The 22,220-nt window shown below is 31.6% G+C and overlaps 2 protein-coding genes across 2 annotated transcripts in view; one reads left to right on the top strand and one right to left on the bottom strand.

Annotated features, from left to right (window-relative positions):
• LOC129949345 (WASH complex subunit 3) overlaps positions 1–22,220 on the bottom strand; it is a 191,588-nt gene that overhangs the window by 89,609 nt on the left and 79,759 nt on the right. The window lies entirely within an intron of this gene.
• The window catches only part of LOC129949339 (protein peste-like), a 21,286-nt gene continuing 9,925 nt past the window's right edge, over positions 10,860–22,220 (top strand). Inside the window, exon 1 of the mRNA XM_056060737.1 lies at positions 10,860–11,573. Within this exon, the coding sequence (XP_055916712.1) occupies positions 11,454–11,573 (120 nt within the window). The 5' untranslated portion in view covers positions 10,860–11,453. The remainder of the gene's footprint in view (positions 11,574–22,220) is intronic.

Here is a 22,220-nt window from a genome sequence, read left to right as displayed (position 1 = left end):
CATACAAAATGCATCCAACAAAAAATATTGAAATAGGAAATGGGAAATGGGAAAACCGGAGCCTAAATTTAGATTATGAATATGATGATAATTACATTTTCAAAAAAAGTACGAGAAAACAAAAAGTATGCTTTTAGGAGCTACAAGACTTAGAATTTTTAAAAATCTGACAGAAGATTTTGCCGTTAGTATTCAAATCAATTGATTTGAATACATACAATATATAATACAAGTGTACGAGTATATGATGCTTTTGTTACCCTGAGTACAATTTTCTGAGTAATTGACCATCAAATAATTTTTTTCAAAATCATTAAGAAAGATAATTAAAAAAAAATAAAAATAATAAAAGAAGAATATTTATGGATGATTCAAATTTGTTTAGATACGTCTTGTGAACGTGGGTAGCTGATGGTATATTAGAAGACAAAAGCATTAAAAACAATCTATTCGGACCGATTCTGCCAAATCTGTTGTTATGGTTTTGAATCGTAAAAAATGCACACTATAAAAGATCTTTTAAAAATCGTGTTCAGCAGTTCGATCTTTTATTAAATTCTGTTATAGAACTTCAAAATCAAAATCGGTTGCCAAACAGAACTAAAATCTGTCATCATAATAAACCCTTGCTTAAAATGAAGAAAATTAAATTCCGAATACATTTTTTAAAAGATTTTGACATATTAGGGATTTTTTGTACATATTGTAATATTCGGCTTGGTCCGACAATTAAAACTTATTCACACTTGCAAATAAAACACAATTTTTACTTTATTTAAATTGTTCCAAACTTATTATTTGAACACTTTCAATTAATACTTTTCAAACACAGTCTTTACTTTATCGCAGTTCACAACCAATAACCATTTATACACCTCAAATCGGTTTAAGAAACTACTAGGTTGTTCTCGATGCTTAACAAAGCTAGTTCTCCTATTATCACTAGATGTTGCCCCTTCTAGGTTCTTGTATACGCTGAATGTTCTCGAAGTTAGTTTTCTTCTTAATCACCAGACGCTTAACGAAGCACTATATATTGCCAATTATTTTATTCTACTAAACGGTGATTTTTTAAGAGCTTGAGAACTTTAAAAAAAAAAAAACGCATAAAATTTGCAAAATCTCATCGATTCTTTATTTGAAACGTTAGATTGGTCCATGACATTAACTTTTTTAAGATAATTTCATTTAAATGTGTCTTAGGTGGTCCATTCGGAAAGTCCAATTTTGGGTAACTTTTTCGAGAATTTCGGCCGGAATAGCCCGAATTTCTTCGGAAATGTTGTCTTCCAAAGCTGGAATAGTTGCTGGCTTATTTGTGTAGACTTTAGACTTGACGTAGCCCCACAAAAAATAGTCTAAAGGCGTCAAATCGCATGATCTTGGTGGCCAACTTACCGGTCCATTCCTTGAGATGAATTGTTCTCCGAAGTTTTCCCTCAAAATGGTCATAGAATCGCGAGCTGTGTGGCATGTAGCACCATCTTGTTGAAACCACATGTCAACCAAGTTCAGTTCTTCCATTTTTGGCAACAAAAAGTTTGTTAGCATTGAACGATAGCGATCGCCATTCACCGTAACGTTGCGTCCAACAGCATCTTTGAAAAAATACGGTCCACTGATTCCACCAGCGTACAAACCACACCAAACAGTGCATTTTTCGGGATGCATGGGCAGTTCTTGAACGGCTTCTGGTTGCTCTTCACTCCAAGCGGATTTTCTGCCAACTTTTCTAGGGCCCATTCACTGAAAATTCGACGTCGTGGCAGATCGTTCGGCTTCAGTTCGTGCACGAGCTGTATTTTATACGGTTTTACACCAAGATCTTTGCGTAAAATCGACATTTCACGGTCTTCAGCAACACTCTCAGAAACAAACGCAATATTCTCTTCTGTACGCACTGTACGCATTCGTGTGGTTGGTTTAATGTCCAATAAAGTAAACTGAGTGCGAAACTTGGTCACAATCGCATTAATTGTTTGCTCACTTGGTCGATTATGTAGACCATAAATCGGACGTAAAGCGCGAAACACATTTCGAACCGAACACTGATTTTGGTAATAAAATTCAATGATTTGCAAGCGTTGCTCGTTAGTAAGTCTATTCATGATGAAATGTCAAAGCATACTGAGCATCTTTCTCTTTGACCCCATGTCTGAAATCCCGCGTGATCTGTCAAATACTAATGCATGAAAATCCTAACCTCAAAAAAATCACCCTTTATAACACGATATTAAAAGAGATAAAGAGTGTATACATATTACAATATGTTCGAATACTTGTCAGTTCATAATAGATTTAATAGCAGATTTCTTAACACATCTTTTTTGACATCTCATTTTTTTGTATAGAATAATACAATGAAAGATCTATCTTCTAATAATTAAATCTTCGAAAATCAAAATAAGAACGTTAACAGCCCGGAAATTCTCATCAGTATACCCTCGAGACAAACTTTGGACCTACTGTCAAATGCAGAGATTCGTTCTTTAGCCGTACTATGCGAATGTGCAATGTTCTACCAAAATCTGTGTTTCTCAGTCATTGCAATATTCAGGAATTCAAAACATTGACACCTTCTTTTAAACCCATCCCTTCCTAATTTAAAAACTTATGAAGTTCATTCAAAAAATAAGTAATCGAACACATCTTTTTTTATACTTTCCATTGTACTTGTTGCTTTCGTTGTTGGCAGCTTTATTTACCATTAACAATAATATTAAAAAACTAATAAAATATAAACAATCATTTTGAGTGCCTATTGAATATTTGAGTCATAGATTTGCACTATTACTTCATTTCCATGGCGAATCAGGTGTACATTTTTATCAGAGCTTATAAAATGCATTCCATATTATGAACTTACACAATTGACGGGTTGACAATTTTATAGGGAAAGTTTATAGAACGTAATTGGGTATTTTATATTATTATTTATACAGATTATCTTCAATATCTTTAGAGTGTAGTAATAAATATTGTTTTGTAAAAATGATGTTCTGGGAATTCAAATCATTGCAATTTTTGTTATCAATAAATCAAAACTTTAAAACAAAAAACAAAATCATTTGTGACATAAGCCTAAAAATAGTTTAGTTCCACTCGACAACTATAGAATTATTATTAATAGTACGTGATTTTCTTATGACACTTATTTAATGAATGTAATAATAACGGTTTAACTATAAACAAAGTAACTAAAGCATTTCAATTTATATCGATAAGATTTGAATAAACATAAACAATGATTATTTGAACCTTTAATCTCGTCAACTCAGATTCAATCAATACAAAACTTTAAGCCTCATTAAAATAAAAATTAATTTTGTTAATTAAGCATTTTGAGTTTAAAATAAATGTAAACAATAATTATTTTAGTTTCTTTGTAAAAATATTGGATTAATCATGTGTTCGTCGTACGAGTGACATTTGTGACTTGTCATTTTAAATTTTAGCTGTCATTTTCCCAAGTCTTAATTTGGTACTTAGGATATAATTTTAACTATGAAGGTGTTAAGTCTTGAAACATTTTATTATTGCTCAAGAACTCTGGATCAGAAATGGGTTAAGTCGACAAATTTTATTTTTGAGTTTTATTGGACTTATTTAAATAAATGGATTGTTTCCATGCTCAGTGGTAGGAAAATTCGAGCCACTCTAGGCAATACAATCGCAACAAAACACGTGAGTAGGGGAACACCCCATGACTTTGGTCATGGAAAGAATTCTCGTTAAATTAGAGTTATGTGGAGTGATGGCGGTAGCCTATGCGTCAGGAAAGTACACCTCTGTGATAAGTGAAATCACGGAAACAGCTTTGAAGAAACTGGGCCTAGAGTTGTGGACTAGGAGTTAACCAAAGTAAATCTGAACTATTGATCTTTACCACTAAAACTAAAGTACCACCCTTCACGCTACCTCGACTCAACGGTCAAATCCTAACATTGTCTTCCAGTGCAAAATATTTGGGAGTTATACTCAACCATAAACTGAACTGGAAACTAAATATTGAAGATGAAGTACGGGTTATGAGGGCCTGTTTTGCCTTCTACGCCTGCAGCAAAACTTTCGCCAAAAAGTGGGGACTTCAGTCGAAGATGATTATATGGACGTACACAGCCATAGTACGTCCAATCTTAGCATATGGTTCGATTGCGTGGTGGCCTGCTCTTAGCAAAGCCTATAATATTGATAAGCTAAAGAAGGTTCAGAGAACAGCCCAACGGACGCCTTAAACGTTATTTTGGATCTTCTACCAATCGACCTTTTTATTAAATACATAGTTTCCTGCAGCACTATTAGGCTGAAGGAATCAAATGGCTGGTTGTCAAAACCTTACGGTCACAGCAACACTACGAAATTGATTCCCTCAGATATTATCTCGGTAGACACTGACTACTTCACTCGTACTTTGAGCCTTAGTAAGGGTTTTAAGGTAGTAAGTAGTACCCGTGGCATGATGGTTAGTGCGTTGGACTGTTATGCAAGGGGTCTTGGGTTCAATCCCTGCCTGTGCCACCTTAATTTAAAAAAAAAAATTAATTTTCGCGGGTACTGCCTCTTGCGAGGAATTGACAAATCCTTCAAGAGTAATTCTTGTCATGAAAAAGTGCTTTCTCAAAAACTAGCCGTTCGGATTCGGCCTAAAATTGTAGGTCCCTTCCATTCCTGACAACAGTACTCGCACACAGGAATGGTTGAGAGTTGTAAGTCACTAGGCCCTGGTTCACAACGGACTGTTGCGCCACCCCATTTGATTTGAAGGGTTTTAAGGTTATTTTCCCATCCAGAGAAGATTGGGAGGATGACAGTCTTACAGAAGGGGCTATCTTTACAGATAGTCACTCAGCTGTCAAAGCCATTACCTCGGCCACATCCTCATCTAATTTGGTCCAGCAATGACGGATGAGCTTGCGAGCCTGAATATTAACCTCGGTGTCACCCTGATCTGGATTCCGGACCATAGTGGTATCGTGGGAAATGAACGGGCTGACGAGCTAGCCAGGCAAGGATCCGCCCTTCATAGCTCACTTGCGGAAATGGTTAACATTCCTCTTGGTGCTATGAAGAGTAAAATATTTTCTATCTACCAAACTGAATCAAACCGAAGGTGGAGCAATCTACCCAACTGCATTATATCTAGGAAGATATGGCCCACCCATGGATTGTTGCGGTTTGTACCGGACATTGGCCTATAGGAGTTCATGCAGAGAAGTTGGGTATCTCTTACAACACCTTTTGCCTTAGTTGTAGTGACCAAAGAGAAAGTGAAACGATAATCCATTTCCTCTGCAAATGTCCTGCTTTGGCAAACACTACAATGAAATGCTTTGGAAAAGCATTCTTTCACGAACTTGATGAGCTATCTGAGATAAAGGTTAGAGACCTAATCTTTTTTATCAATGCGACAAAATGGCTCTAACATAATCGCTATGAAGGTTCTCTATAAATCTTTCCCTTTCTATCACAGGTCAAACGAGTTTTGGATTCCAAACGGCGCACGCACTAAAGCGCTAATTGGATCTCAGGCTAGGTTGCATTGAGATCGCCATTTCTACCACCTACCATCATTTAAATAAATCATAACTCGTAACTCTTTCTATAGAAATTAATTTGAACCTTGGATAAAGTTTAGGAAGTTTTTAAAATTGATGTATTAACAGGTGTTATTTTTTAGAGGTATAGAACTTTAAGTTGGCAACACTATTCTAACTGGTGGCCATTTTGTCTGCTGTCAAGTGATCTGTTTGATTTGCTTTACGAGTATTGCCGAATTTTGGGTAGAGTCACACTTAAACATCCGGAGGAAAAAAATTAGGGGAATGAAAGAAATATTAAATTACTCAAAAACAAAGAACAAAACATCATAAAAGAACTGAGAAGACACATATGCACATGTGCAAAACATATGCAAGTTTTTTTTTACAGTACCTCGTTCCTGATTTGTCCTTTAGTCAATTACATTCTTTTGACATTGATTTTTAAGCTGCGTACCTAATTTAAAAGTGTTTTAATATATTTTTTGTGAAAAAAAACTATTTTTAAATACGGGTGAAAATAAATATGATAAACAGACTAAAAAATTAATTTTCGAAGCATTTAAGAGCGGGATAAGGCAGAGGGAAATAGGAAAGTGGTTAAAAATCCATGAGTCGACTGTTTCTAGGGTTATTTCAAGGGATCGAAATAATTTGCCCATAGAAACAAGACACTCTGGTGGTCGTCCACGTTAAACGGACCATCGTATAGACCAAAGAATGTCAAATCTGATTAGGCGGGATCCTTTAATCTCGTCGGCATCCATGGTAAAGGAGATCAATTTAACGGTGAGTTCAAGCACTGTGCGTAGACGTGCCAAAGAGGTAAATTGAAGGGCATATCGAGTAGTGAAGAAACCATTGTTGACCATAAAACATCGTTAAAGAAGGTAAGGCTTGTGCGAAACTTTGTAAAGGTAATCATTTCTTGAAATTAAGGTTGGAATTTTGCCGCAATACTCAAACTGGTCTTTACAACGATGGAAAACAGTTTTATTTAGCGATAAGGGCAAATTTAATACGCTTTCTTCGGACGGTATAGCATTTGTGCGGACCCGATATAAGCCAAATCATTTTCGGGCTTCTTTGAAACGTGGAGGTGGCTCGACTATGATATGGTTTTTTTTTTAGGTCAGGGATGTGGCCCCTTCATCAAGAAAGTCTTATTATGGATCGATTCGGCTACAAAAATATAATGGAAACAGTAATTCTTCCATATGCCGTTGGTGTGGAGATTCCAACACTACAACGATTCAAAACACACCTCGAAAATTTGTGGGGAATTTTAAAACGCCGAGTAAGAGGAAAGCGGTTCTCGTTGACAAAAGCCATATTCGAAGCACTGCAGACCAAATGGGAATTAATTCCCATGAAGACAACAGACTCCCTTATAACCTCGATGCCAAAAAGATGTGAAGCTGTAATAAAAAATAAAGGTTATTGGACCAAATATTAAGAAATTTTGAATTTTTATTATTGGGTCCAATAAACTTGCAAATGTTTTGCACAACACTGTATGTTCATATGTATGTATTTCTGACTCAATCCTTTTCTGGATGATGAATTGTCAAATCTTACTAAACAGAAATGTCAATCTGTCAGACATCAGCAACCATTGAAATTTCTCAAGCATCTAAAACAAAAACACCCCTTACCTAAAAATATAACAATTTTTACTTAAGCAATTTAAGTTTATTTATTTTCAGTTGATAACGAAAGAAATAGGAATCGAGAATAAGAACTTATGTAAATTTGTATTCAAAATTTAATTAATATTAAACACAAACTCACGACTGTCACGAAGTATCAAAAACTGACATTTAACTTCTAATATGTTTAAGAAACTTTAAAATATCTACGTGCTTATTATTGAGTTTTTTTTTTTCCAAAACTAAATATAAAGGGCTTTCAAGTTCGAATGTGAAAAATGTGATTTATATGTCAATCAAACCAAAATAGTTTTTGAATTTTATTCAAATCTAAATAAATTTTAGGAAAAACTTAAACAAATTTTAAAGAAACTCAACATTATGGGCGTAGGTTTTTATTTATTGAAACTTGTAATTTATGCATAATTTCCAATTTTTCTTTTATTCTAAAATTATTATACTTTTTAATTACTTTCTAAAAAATTAAATATTTTATCTCAAAAATGAACATTTATTGTGTGTTTTAACATACAGTACGATTTGTCGAATTGAAATTTCGACATTTCCCGACGTTTCAAGATCCATAGAATCTTGAGAAAAGATTTTTAAAGAGATGTCTATGCCTGCGTGTGTTCATCCGTACGGGAAGTTTTTTGGTCATCCATATCTCAAGAATCAGTGGAGATATCGACTTCAAAAAAATGTTGTTATACAGATAATGATCTCTTCGGGTTAGCCCAAAATATCTCACGAACCAAAAAAGATAGCGACTTGAATTAAATTTTATATTATATTTTGTGACGTGATGATTTCTCAAAATTGAACGGAATGTTGCCAACATTATTTTTTAAAAGAAAAAAAGTAGTTTAAAGCCAATATCTCAAAGTATGGAAAAGATATTTGAGTCGAAAATCAATTTTTACCAACTTTTATTAATTTTTTTGTTTAGGTTTTTATTTTTTGTAAAAAAACTGTCAATTCGAATTTTCTTAAATTTTTACTGAATGTTAACAAAAATATTTTTTAAAAAGATAAAAGTAGTTTAAAGCTAATATCTCAAAGTTTTGAAAAGATATTTGAGTCGAAAACCAATTTTTACCAACTTTTGTTAAATTTTCTTTTAATTTTTGTAAAAAAACCGTCAATTAGATTTTTCTCAAAATTTTACTGAATGTTAACAACAATATTTTTTTAAAAAGATAAGAGTAGTTTAAAGCCAATTTATCAAAGTTTTGAAAAGAAATTTGAGTCGAAAATCTATTTTTACCAACTTGTGTTAAATGTTCTTTTAAGTTTTTATTTTTTGTGGAAAAAAAAACTGTCAATTGGATTTTTCTCAAAATTTTACTGAATGTTGACAACAATATTTTTAAAAGATAAAAGTAGTTTAAAGCCAATATCTCAAAGTTTTGAAAAGAAATTTGAGTCGAGAATCAATTTTTACCAACTTTTATTAATTTTTTTGTTTAGGTTTTTATTTTTTGTAAAAAAACTGTCAATTCGAATTTTCTTAAATTTTTACTGAATGTTGACAACAATATTCTTTGAAAGATAAAAGTAGTTTAAAGCCAAAATTTCAAAGTTTTGAAAAGATATTTGAGTGGAAAATCTATTTTTACCAACTTTTGTTAAATTTTCTTTTAAGTTCTTATTTTTTGTAAAAAACCGTCAATTAGATTTTTCTATAAATTTGAATGAATGTTAGCAACAATATTTTTTAAAAAGATAAAAGTAGTTTAAAGCCAATATCTCAAAGTTTTGAAAAGATATTTGAGTCGAGAATCAATTTTTACCAACTTTTATTAATTTTTTTGTTTAGGTTTTTATTTTTTGTAAAAAAAACTGTCAATTCGAATTTTCTTAAATTTTTACTGAATGTTGACAACAATATTCTTTGAAAGATAAAAGTAGTTTAAAGCCAAAATTTCAAAGTTTTGAAAAGATATTTGAGTCGAAAATATATTTTTACCAACTCTTGTTAAATTTTCTTTTAAGTTCTTATTTTTTGTAAAAAATCATCAATTCGATTTTTCTCAAAATTTTATTGAATGTGGACAACAATATTTTTTAAAAGAAAAAAGTAGTTTAAAGCCAATATCTCAAAGTTTTGAAAAGATATTTGAGTGGAAAATCTATTTTTACCAACGTTTGTTAAATTTTCTTTTAAGTTCTTATTTTTTGTAAAAAACCGTCAATTAGATTTTTCTATAAATTTGAATGAATGTTAGCAACAATATTTTTTAAAAAGATAAAAGTAGTTTAAAGCCAATATCTCAAAGTTTTGAAAAGATATTTGAGTCGAGAATCAATTTTTACCAACTTTTATTAATTTTTTTGTTTAGGTTTTTATTTTTTGTAAAAAAACTGTCAATTCGAATTTTCTTAAATTTTTACTAAATGTTGACAATACTTTTTAAAAGAAAAAAGCACTTTGAAGCCAATATCTCAAAGTTTTGAAAAGATATTTGAGTCGAAAATCAATTGTTACCAAGTTTTTGTTTAGGTTTTTATTTTTTGTAAAAAAAAAACTGTCAGTTCGATTTTTCTTAAAATTTTACTGAATGTTGGCAACAATATTTTTTAAAAGAAAAAAAGTAGTTATAAGCCAATTTATCAAAGTTTTGAAAAGAAATTTGAGTGGAAAATCAATTTTTACCAACTTTTGTTAAATTTGTTAGGCTTTTAATTGTTTGCACAAAAACTGTCAATTTGATTTTTTTTTTTTAATTTTACTGAATGTTGACAACAACATTTTTTAAAAGAAAAAAAGTAGTTTAAAGCCAATATCTCAAAGTTTTTAAAAGATATTTGAATCGAAAATCAATTTTTACCAACTTTGAGTAATGTTTTTTTTTTTCAGATTCAATTCGATTTTTCTCAAAATTTTACCAAATGTTAAAAACTTTATTTTTCGTTGCACAAAATTGTTTTGGAGATAAAATTATTTTTTATTCGTAAAATTTTCAAGGTGACATATTTTTTTTTAGTTTTTTTTATTTATAAAAAACCGTTATCTGAATTTTTTCCAAAAATATACTTGTTTGGTATCACGTTACAATATAGAATATTAAATTTAATTCAAGTCTCCAGCGTTTTTGGTTCGTAAGATATTAAGGGTTAACCAAAATGTTCACCTTTTTTTTAAACTGCTTTGGTAAAAAAAGCCGTCCACGCAATTTTGTTGAGATCCCTTTCGCATCTTTTCGCCTTATTATCTGAAAAACAAAATTTATTTGAAGTCAATATCTCTTCTTGTTTTTGAGCTATGGACAACGAAAAAACGTCGCGAACGTACGTACACTCGAAAATTTTCAATTTGACAAATCAAACCCATTACAATAACTTCCTATGGGAAGTTAAAAAACCCAAAAAAACTACTAAAACTGATAAGAAATGGTTTTCGACTCAAGTATTAACAAAGAGAAAGAATTGACTGAAAACCTTGTTATGAATATTTTGTTAAAAAACTATCAACATCTTAAACACAATTCAAAACTTTTTTTTCAGAAAACCATTACATGACCCGCAGAACCGAACGAATAAAATATACAACTTTATATATCAACTTTGAAGAACTCAAGTCTATTCTGATTATCGACTTCCCCGATATGGTCTTTTCTATACTCAGAGCTATAGCAAAGTAAATATTTTGCGGCGGTAATAGAATCAAAACAAAACTGGATGCCGAGCAGTTCAGACGCATTCTACTTAACAAATTTAAAAAAAAAAATAAAAAGTTGTTTACTGTAAAACAAAAAATAAAACAAAACAACAACAACAATTCTAAAACATTACATAAAGACGCGCTAACAATTTGAATCTATTTGAATATTTTCCCTTTTCTACTCGAAACACTGCTTCCTAACTTTAACTTAAGTGTTTTTGAATTTCGAAATGAGCTATTTTTATCAGTTTACAGACCAAAAGTGAGCTCTGAGCTGAGAGCAGTGTAATGATCTTGTGATAAGAAGAAACACGTGTCCGATCAGCAAAAGATCTCAAGTAATAGTTTCTAAAACCAAGAAAAGAAAACAATCGGATATCTCGGAGAAAAAGTAGATCTTCTATGAAGAGTGGAAGTACCTATTCTCTGAAGCTTATAGTGATTGACCTTGATGGTCGGTGTCGGCCGTGGGTTGCGAAATATTACTTCGTCTGATTTACGACGCGACGAACGATACAAAATGATCTCAGTTTAATAAATTTTTTGGAAATTATTTTTATGTTTTAAAATTTGAACGCACTTAAAAAAAAAATAAATTAAAATATGAGTTGCCGGTTTTGTAGTCGAGAATGGATTTTTGGAGAAGTGGGATTGATTTTGTCAATAGTTGGAACTGTGCTCTATATAAACTGGATAAGCTGGTTTACAATCTTAAGAGGAAAGGTAAGTTGATAAAAAGTTACCTGTACCTATGAAGTTGTTTTCAATTTAAAAGTGTACTTGTTTTAAAAAGACTCGTCCTAAAGCTTGAACACCCATTTGTCGTTCCACTTATTCAGTTTAGGTAAATTGAATTTCCGATTTAAAATTGAGCACTTTTAATAAAATAAAAATATTGGAACAAGTGAAAAATTGCCACTTGCGAAGGGATCTCGAGAAATTGTTGTTTTAATAATAGTTTAAGATTTGTGAACGAAAAAATGTAAAACAAATTTATTACTTTAACCTCTAAAAAGTTTGTTTACTTTTATTTTTGATTAAAACAACAAAAAAGCAAACCCTATTATTTTCGTATCAACAACAACAACAACAACAACAACAACTGTGTTTTATACGTGATGTGACTATTCAAATAAAATATATACAGCTGTGGACAACTAATTATATACATATACTCTGAGAACTGTTTTTTCGTTCAATTATTTATTAAATTATTTTTTTTTGTAAATAATATTTTAGGTTTTTTTTAATAACAACAAAATTTACAACAAAAAATTTTAAAAACATAATATTTTTCTTCATATAACAATTTTATCACATTAAGGACCCTTTTGTGGTGGACATCTTCTAATCTGAAACAAAATGAAAAAGAGGCTGGGATGCGACCCACACTGATAACTTCCCATCCCGTCTGTCGATTTGTCTTGCTTAAAAGTGTGTCTATATGTATTATGTAATCGTATCAATTTTGACCAAATTTGCGTACTATTTTTTGTAGATTTTATTTTTTATGGAAAAACTGATTGTTGGATTTTTATATAAAAATTACTGAATATTGAAAACAATATTTTCTGTGAAATAAAATAAGTTTGAAGCCAATATTTTCAATTTTTGAAAAGCTATTTAAGCCGAAGGTAAATTTTTACAAAGTTTTAGTATTGTTTTTTTTTTAGAGTTTTATTTTTTGTAAAAAAAACTGTCAATTCGATTTTTTTCAAAGTCTTAAGAAATATTGAAAACAATATTTCTTATAAGATAAAATTAGTTAGAAGTTATTATCTCACAGTTTTTAAAAGATATTTGAGTCGAAAATCATTTTTTACCAACTTTTGTAAATTTTTTTTTTGGTTTTTAATTTTTTGTAAAAAAACTGTCAATTCGATTTTTTTTTTCAAACTTTAAATGAAAGTAAATTAAAGCCAATATCTCAAAGTTTTGAAAAGATATTTGAGTCGAAAATCAATTTTTACCAACTTTTATACATTTTTTTAGGTTTTTATTTTTTGTAAAAAAAACTGTCAATTCGATTTTTCTCAACATTTTTTGAAATGTTGAAAACAATATTTCTTATAAGATAAAATAAGCTTGAAGCCTAAATTTCAAGTTTTTGAAAAGATATTTGAATCGATATTCAATTTTTACGAACTTTGAGTAATGTTTTTTTTAGATTTTTATTTTTTATAAAAAAAATGTCAATTTGATTTTTCTCAAAATTTTATCAGATGTCAAAAACATTACTCTTCGTTGCACAAAATTGTTTTAAAGATGAAATCATATTTCAGTCGTAAAATTTTGCAGGTGACAATTTTTTTTTTTCAGTTTTATTGATTTATAAAAAAAACCGTTATATTGATTTTTTTTCAAAAAATATCACGTTACAATATATTATATAAAATTTAATGCAAGTCTCTAGCGTTTTTGGTTCGTAAGATATTTAGGGTTAACCAACATTTTCACCTTTTTTTTCAAACTGCTTTGGTAAAAAAAAACGCCCACTCAATTTTGTTGCGAGCCCTTTCTGCATCTTTCCGCCTTATTATCTGAAAAACGAAATTTATTTGAAGTCGATATCTCTTCTGGTTCTTCAGCTATGGACAACGAAAAAACGTCGCGAACGTACGGACGTACGAACGTACGTGCACATGCACGCACAGACATCTTTCTAAAAATCTTTTATTTTGACAAATCGGACCCATTACAATAACTTCCTATGGGAAGTTAAAAATATTATCTTATCTTAATATTTCTTTATTATAAGATATTATTACCAAAAAATTCTTTTAATATTTGGTTGCAAAGCCCCTTTGTCGCCTACAGCGCTCCACGGGTATAGCCTTCCAAGCGGCTTCAGTGTTCGAATAAAGAACATCAAAGTTACAATTTTTTTTTAGTCCAACAGCTTTTTTGACATCCGCCCAAAGATGCTCAATTGGGCTAAGGTCTGCACTTGCCGATGCCCATTCAAGTACAGTGATAGAACTGCCTCTAAGAAATTGTTTTGTGATTCCAGGGGTCATTGTCTTGCAAAAACTTCCAAATGACTGGCATATTTTCAGCGGCCCAATCCACTAGTCGTTCCTTTAAAATGTCGACGTACTTTAAAGCTGTCAGCGTCCCATTAATTCTATGGATTGGTACAACGCCATTCTAGGAAAAACAACCCCAAACTTTGATCGAGCCGCCTCCATGCTTGACGACTGGTAAAACGTGTTTCGGATTGAAAGCGTTCCCTTTCCCATCCGATTTATCTTCGTTTCGTCACTCCACACATTGTTTTTCCATTCATTTGCTGTCCAATTGATGTGTGATCTTGCGAACTGAATCCTAAGTTTACGTTGCCTTATGGTGACTAGTGGCTTCTTCCGTGAAACGCGACCATGCAACCCAGTCTCACCCAATCGTCTTCTAATGGTGCGAGTAGAGATCGGAGCTTCAGCTTCATTGGAAATCTGGCGTTGAATTTCATTTGAACTTATTTGAGTGTCTCGTTTTGCCAGCCTACTAATTTTTCGATCAACACGGTGGGAAGTCTTATTAGCTCTTTTTTTCTGGGGTACATTTTCAGTTGTGTCAAATGCCTGAAAATGCTTAATTGCACTGAAAACTTTCTTTACAGAGCAGTTTTGATGAGATGCAATCGCTCTATAGGAATATTTTAGCTTCCACAGCTCAACAATAGCTTTTCTGGAAGCGGGATTGCAGTTTTTAGACTTACTCATTATGAAAGCCTTTCAAATATAAAAGAAATACTTAAAATATAATTGCAGCAACAACTTGGTGTGAAGTTACAAAGTTATTTTCACTCTTACTTAATCAAATTTAAATAGACCGTTTCTAATTAGTTGACCAGCAACGACGAGTGCTTTTTTTGGTTTAACCTAATTTTGTTGCGTAATATGCAGTCAGAAGAGTGCAAATGATGTTATCTCTACAAATTAGCAGATAACATTTCTGATACACCGCTAAGGATACAGTTATTTTGATAGAACACAGTATTGTGAAGATGTAAAGGAACGGAAGAACAATGTTTCTAATTAGTTGTCCACAGGTGTATATGAACATAATATCTATAAAAATAAAACTATAAACATAAAGGGTGCTATGAATTTAAATTAAATAGGTTACGAAATTTTAATTTAGATACTTAAATTTTTAACTTTTTAATATTTTCGCTTTTGCGTAATGTTGTTTATCAACAAAAAGAAGAAGAGATTGCTTTTGTTTATATCTTTCTACTTAACTTTATTATTATTAACATATAGACGTTATATTTTAAAGGTGCAATATTTTTATTGTTATGATTAGTTAAATTTGTTAAAATTAAAGCACACTTGTTAAATATATGATAAATTATTTTTAATTTAAACAAAGAAGTAAAAATAGTTATTTTGTGTAAGTTTTTTGATTTGTCGTGTTAATTTATTTGCTATAATTATAGCATTTGCTATAATTTTGCATAATGTTAATTACACTTCAAGATTCAAGTTCATGACTAGTTATACATCTGACCAAATTCTGGAGGTGCACTTGAATTATATAGAATCTTGCTGTTCATGTCTGCATTGTTATAAGTTTTATTATAAAGATACTGATCAGAACCATTTAGATAATAGAACACAACTTATAAACAAATGATAATAGTTTATAATTAAAAAAATAATCGTCAAGCTCTTGACGGAGGAACACTTGTGATTACTCAGAATTATAAACTTATAAAATACAGGGTGTTTTTTTTCAGCTGCAAGAGACGTTTCGATGGCTGTTGTCTAAGGTTTGACAGTTGTGAATGTCAAACTGTGTTTATATGTATTTCTGTTGAGTAAGTCATTGCATCGTCTTGTTGAGTGGACGCATTTTAATAATTTATCCCAGTATTTCAGTTTCGTATTGTTAAACAGATAAAATATTAAAAATTGTGTAGCCAGACCACTTCTAAGTCTGCAAATAGAATAAGTATCTTTAAGTTTCCTTTGTGAATAAGACTTATACATAATACAAATGTAATGGAAATGAAATCTCAGTAAGATTTGACAATTCATTGTCTGCGTTCAGTCTTAGACAGAAGGGTATCCGGATACCTTTTTGTTACTGTTTTACGTCGAAAATAACAGCTGATCAAAAAACCCCTGAGCTGTCAAAAAAGTACTACAAAGATAACACATGTTTGAATTTCAAGAAATTGATTTCAGCATTTTGTATTTGTTGGTAAACAAACAATTTTGACTTCGAAGCTTAAATGTTTCTCTGCTTTTTGTGAACAGCTGAAAGTTGTTTTTATTTACTGATAGCTATCTCAATAAATCTATCCAACTCGTTGAACAAGGAATCTAAAAATCCACCTATATAAGATACCCTATCCAGCACGAGATTGAACGCAGCCATTATAAAGCATTTAAGGGACTGGTTACAGCTATCAGTAAAAAGTTCTTTTTCCTTTTGTTATACATATACCATGGAACCCTTTTACACATAGCTTTCAGTTAAAACATGATCAGCTGACATTTTGACATGAGGTACCTTAATTGAAAAGCAAATTTTTGGCAGGTGGCCAATAAGACACCAACACCTTGCCTTGCCTTAAAGTACCTACTGTCGTCTGAATCTAACCACTGTCAAATCGATCTAAAGACAGCCTTATTTCCAGAAAGGGCCCTGGGGTCTAACAATTTTTTGACAGTCGTTAACTGTTGACACTAAACTGTATGGATTGTTACGGTTGGTAGAAATATGAAGTAATTACATCTTTCTTAAATTCATTATTGAAGTGTCAAATAATTTCAATTCGCAAAAATACACAACTCTGCTCGAAATAATGGCTGCGTTCAATTACGAGGCGATTCTAGATATGAGAAATTTTAAATATCTCATTAAACGAGTTGGATACCTATATTGAGTAGCCATAGTGAATTCCGGTTCCTCGCTTAACAAAGAGCTCTTAAAACTCTGGGGGGTTATTGTGAAAAACGAAACTCGTTCAAAATAACGCTTATTCGTTAAGTTGCGATTAGGAAAAACGATTGTAGTAGCACTAAAACGTCAAATTGCGATTAAGAAAAACGAGAATCGTAAAAATGACGATACTCGTTCAGCTTTCGTTTTGGGAATAGTTGTCAAATGTCATTTATTTTTTTTGTTTTTGTTTGGTTGGTTTTTGTTTTGTTAAGTGAGCAAAAACAAATGTTAGTAAATAATAAATAAAATTGTGAAAAACGTAAAAATAAGTTATTTCTAGGCCTACAACTAATGCTAAGCAGTTGGATTTGCTGTTAGCTTTTATGGAAACCAATCCAAACATAGCAAAAAATTACTTGCCGACGAGCCAAGCCAAATCCAAAATTCTTTGGAAGGCTTTAGGCCCAACTATAATAGACTTAACCGAAAGTAAGCTAATGTCAAAACCTAACGAAAAGTTATCAGAAGTTATCGTCAAAACAAAAAGTAACCCTAATGGATTCAAGTAACTTGAGCAAATTTGACGTTTGCTTAAGCTCGAGCCATTTAAATGGCTCTTGCGTAATTGCGCAAAAGTTATCGAAATTTAACAAAACTGAGCAGAAAGTCTATTATGGTAAGTGACATATAAGACTGCGTATTGGTTCGTTCCCTTAGGCTAGCTTAAGCTCGATTAAGTCTATTATAATTGGGCCTTTTGACAGATAAGCTAAATGCATGCGGTCTGCTAAAACAAATTCCAGATGGAAAGGACTTAACTTTACCTACGTTGAACTTTGAAGGCTCATTGGGTTCGATGAATCTCTTAAAACTCTTCTTTTTATACGCCTCTTCTTCGTTAGTTTGGGATTCATCTTCGCTTTTAAGGAAATAATCGCAGTGAAAAAACATTTTATAGAATTTATGCAAATTAAATTTATTTTTTAAACTTCCTCGACTTTATTTATATTTTGACATTTGTTAATATGAGTGAAGTTAGTTGCTCCTTTAAAAAATTATCATTTTTCGTTTTTGCCTGGCAACTTTTTTTGCTTTCTATTTTCGTATCTTATAATCGCTTTTCACCATGACTTTCGTTTCTTCGAGTTTCGTTTTTTCTGCGGTTCGGATCATAAAAAAACCGCCGCGCCGGTGCCACAAATACACACCGGGGCTTTTATTCTCGACGATATCCAATTTTCCATATTCTGTAAATGAAAAACAAAAAGCAATAATTCTTATTTTGTAAAGAAATATTATTTACCACTACCAAATTTATTTCAAAATGAAGTAATATTTGTTTTGACAGCAGCCATCAGCTGTTTTGTTTACATTTATTTTAGCGCTGAATGTTTCAAAAGGTTTGTTTGTTTAGTTCAACTTTGAATTGCAACTAGATTTCGAGAGGTTTTATATAAAACTTGTGGTTTACGAAAACTTGTGGTTTACCAAAAATGTATGGGAAAACTTGAGTTTTCGATGTAGGTTTTCGTCCAAAAACGGTATTTTCGCGAAAACCGAGTTATGAGTTTGGTGTGAAAAGCCTATGAGCTACGAAAAAATAAAAACAACTTTCAGCTATTCACAAAAAAACAGACAAGCATTTACATTTAGGGGTTCAAAATGATCCGAAAAATAACATTTACAATGGATTACTTTAATAAATCTCTGGATTTTTACCGAAAAACATTCAAAATAAAAAAAAAATGGCGGATTCCATCAAATGCAATCATATATTGAATCAGCTGTCACATACCAGAAATTCTTGGATACCTTTGGATTTCTTTTTAGACATCCCAGCTCTTTTGGACCAGCTGGTCTTGTACACGTAAAACAATAACAAAAAGCTATCCGGATACCCTATCTGTCTAAGATTGAACGCAACCAATGAGTTGAAAGTGTTGAACATGAACTGTCAAAGTGTATTATTTTTTACCAACAAGCAATTAACCAATGCTTTTCGTCTTTTTATTTAAACAAAAAAAAAAACTAAAAATTTGATTTACGAAGTTTGTTATTATTTATTTCAAAAGCAAATTAAGGGCTCCATCAATTTTTCTTACATCATTTTCTTGCAAATTAAAGTTATAACATTTTTTTTTAGTTTTGATATTGGTACATTAATAGATCAAAAATTTCTTAAAATTTTCGTTACTAAATAATTTTAACACATTCCAAATATTCGTAACAGTGACACTTGTCCAATTATTATTTTTGACATATCAACAATTCTATGAAAAAGAAACAGTCCACTGTTAACTGGTCCTTCGACCAGTAGTAGGCGACTTAACGCCTCTCTATTACTTTTTATGAGGATTCATTAAGTCGTTGATTTTTGGCGACAAATCAGTAGCTTTTGAAGGATAAGAAGTAGAAATCCAATATTCAAATTCAATCCACCATTGACGCCATACGGAAAAAGCAGTAAGAAATTGAACTTATCAATTGGACTCTGTATTTTGTAACTATAAAATTATACACTAGATTATAACTATAACAAATTAATTAAAACAATATTTATGTCTTGTAATATTATTTAAAGTTCTCAAGCTCTCAAAACTCATCCGATCGTAAACAACAACAAAAATATTTAAATATATTACTAAAGAAAGTTGCACAAAAATATAATAATTTCTTTTTTTTATTAAAGCAAGTCAATGCGACAAAGTTCGATACAGAATAATATAATTACATTATTATAATTATTGTTCGTAATTTGAATTAATGAATAAATTATAAATTATAGCCTTGCATTATTACAGATTTCATTTATTTGTATTTACCTTTTAAGCTTTGATCACTAAAAGGTTTCCAGTTTTTCAATTATAGACACACTTGGTCAGTTTAAACCTACACTTATGTGTGTAAGATCTTATGATGCAATATAAACTTTATTTCAGGTTTTCAGAATAAAGATGAAGATAAGTGTTTATAAAAAAATATGTTACACATAATTCAAGATATAATTATATTAGTTCCTCGTTTCACCTCTTGATCGTACATAGTGCAAAGGGAACTATGTAAAGTTCAAATTTCACACTGAACAGGCACGTAGTCAGAGGGGGGGCTAGAGGGGCTCAAGCAAGTTAAAGATGTCACGATACTGCCCTAATGTTACTTTATTTATTAAATCATAACCTCTAGATTCAAACCATTCTTCGTAAAGACGAAACATTTGTCCAACTGACTTAATTTCAATACTTAGGTATTTTTTGTTCGAATCTTTTCGGCAGTAATGTCATTCTACTAACGGAAATAACTCAATGTGTTTTTGAGTTTTCTCTTAACTCATTTACTGGCCTAAAATGCTGCCCTCTTTTATCTGGACTTAGGATTATTCCATTACTCATCGCAATCTTTTCAAAAACTGTCCGGATCGTTTGAGCAGAGATTGAAAACGTATTCAAAAACATTTTTTGACAAACTTTGGACTTTGTGTTCAAATTATATTTTCTAGTGCATGTCCTTTTTGAAGTTACACCAACAAGAGTACGTTTTTTATCATTATTTTCAACAAGCCTTGACAAAAAGTCCCACTGCCTTGTTCTGCATCCAAGTTTATAAAAGCTTTTAAAAAGATTATACCTGGCCTCCTCTGAAATTTTACTTTCACATTTCATCCTGCAAGTGTCTCCACATCCTTTCAGCATACGTTTTTCTTCTCTTGAAACACCCTTTGAAGAAGTGAAAGGTTTTCCTGATTTTTTTAAACGTTTGGCTTGATTCCGTTTCCAAAGTTTTTGATTGATGGGGTGCTTTCTTCCAGATTTGGATTTCAGATTTTCGGGAGTGTCGTACTGATGGTTATGATCAACAATATTCTTTTGAGGAGGTGTCAAAATACTGAGTGCTGGCGGGGAAATGCTGGAGTCAGACGAATATTCATTGTCTGGGGCATATTCGCTTCCACTATCTTGAAAGGGCTCTATAAAAAGAAGCAATTAGTTGAGAACAAAAAGTTTTTTGTACCAAGTTACCTAACAAATCCACCTCGTCACAAAATTCAAGGGTATTCGGAGCTGCAGAGCAAGTCGGAACACCTATTCAAATATAATATTGTTTACTTTTTTTATTATACCATTGCCTTTTGAAAGATAATTTACTTGTATCCATGTCGTCAATTAATTTAAAATCACTGGATTCGTTCTCAGGACAGCTAATATTTTCATCTGCGTTAAATTTCATTCTTAACATTGTTTTCCAACATTAGATGTTATTACTTACTCATTTGATTGGATTTTCTTGCTTAGTATAGTTTTGCATGGGGCCATCGATATTCTCTTATTAGTTCCTCACTACTTATGTATATTGTTCTGAAATCATGTTGCTTTAATAAATGTTTATCCCACAAATATTATAAAATAGCTGGAAACCCGTCGAAAACGACGGTGCATTATCTATCATACGCCACATCAGAAAAGCAGAGCTACTATCCGGCAGATTTCATGTTTTTTCTATATCCATAAATGCATTTTTTTATATGCGCAAGTAGGTATAAATAAGAGTAGATATTATTTAAGTTCGAATTGTGTTTAAAAATAACTCTTAGCAATCTGGTTGCAACAGACTCTTTCCATCAAAAGGAGACTATTTAGGTACTTAATAAAGACAAATACACATTAATGTTAAGAGACTATCTAGTCATTATACATAATTTAATTTAAAGGTGTGATGTTAAGGAGACTTTATAGGTATAGTTTAATATTTTTAAGATTTCAATTTGAATTTGCATCAACCTGGTTTATTTTGTGGGAATAAAGTGTTTTAAGTGTCTTAAGAATTTTAAATAAGTGTTAAAAGTGAGTTTTAGTGAACCTGATTTATTTTGTGCAAAAAAAGTGTTTAAAGAAAAAAGAAAATAAACGAAAATGAAAAGACAAATTCTGGGGATACGAATTTAAAACACCACAACGTAACCAGTTCAAAAAATGCAACCTATATAAGCCCAGGAATCCAAAACCAAACCTTGGATATATGCTCTGATATTGTCACTAGAAAAATATCTAACCGGGTTATAAGATCGAGTTGTTTAAGCATTCTGGCTGATGAAACAATGGATGTTTCTGGCACTGAGCAACTTTCAATATGTGTCCGATATGTTGACTGCTGTACAGAGCCCACGAAAAGTATGCTGCGTAAAGATTTTGTAGGTTTTATTCCTGTTGATGACCAAACTTCTGACTAAAACCATATTGCAGCGATGTGAGGAACTTCATCTAGATATGAACAAGTGTGTTGGCCAAGGTTATGACGGAGCGGCAAATATGTCAGGCCACTTAAGTGGAGTACAGAGTAGGATAAGGCAACAATATCCAAATGCCAGATATGTTCAATGTGCAAGTCATCGCTTGAAACTGGCTCTGTCTAATGCCATGTCAACACCCTCGATTCGGAATTGTCTTGGTGTAGTAAGCGAAATAGCTAATTTCTTCCGAAACC

The sequence above is a fragment of the Eupeodes corollae genome, chromosome 3 (genome assembly GCF_945859685.1).
Source record: "Eupeodes corollae chromosome 3, idEupCoro1.1, whole genome shotgun sequence".
In the NCBI taxonomy this organism is placed as follows: Eukaryota; Metazoa; Arthropoda; class Insecta; order Diptera; family Syrphidae; genus Eupeodes; species Eupeodes corollae.
This window is presented reverse-complemented; position numbering and strand designations above follow the sequence as displayed.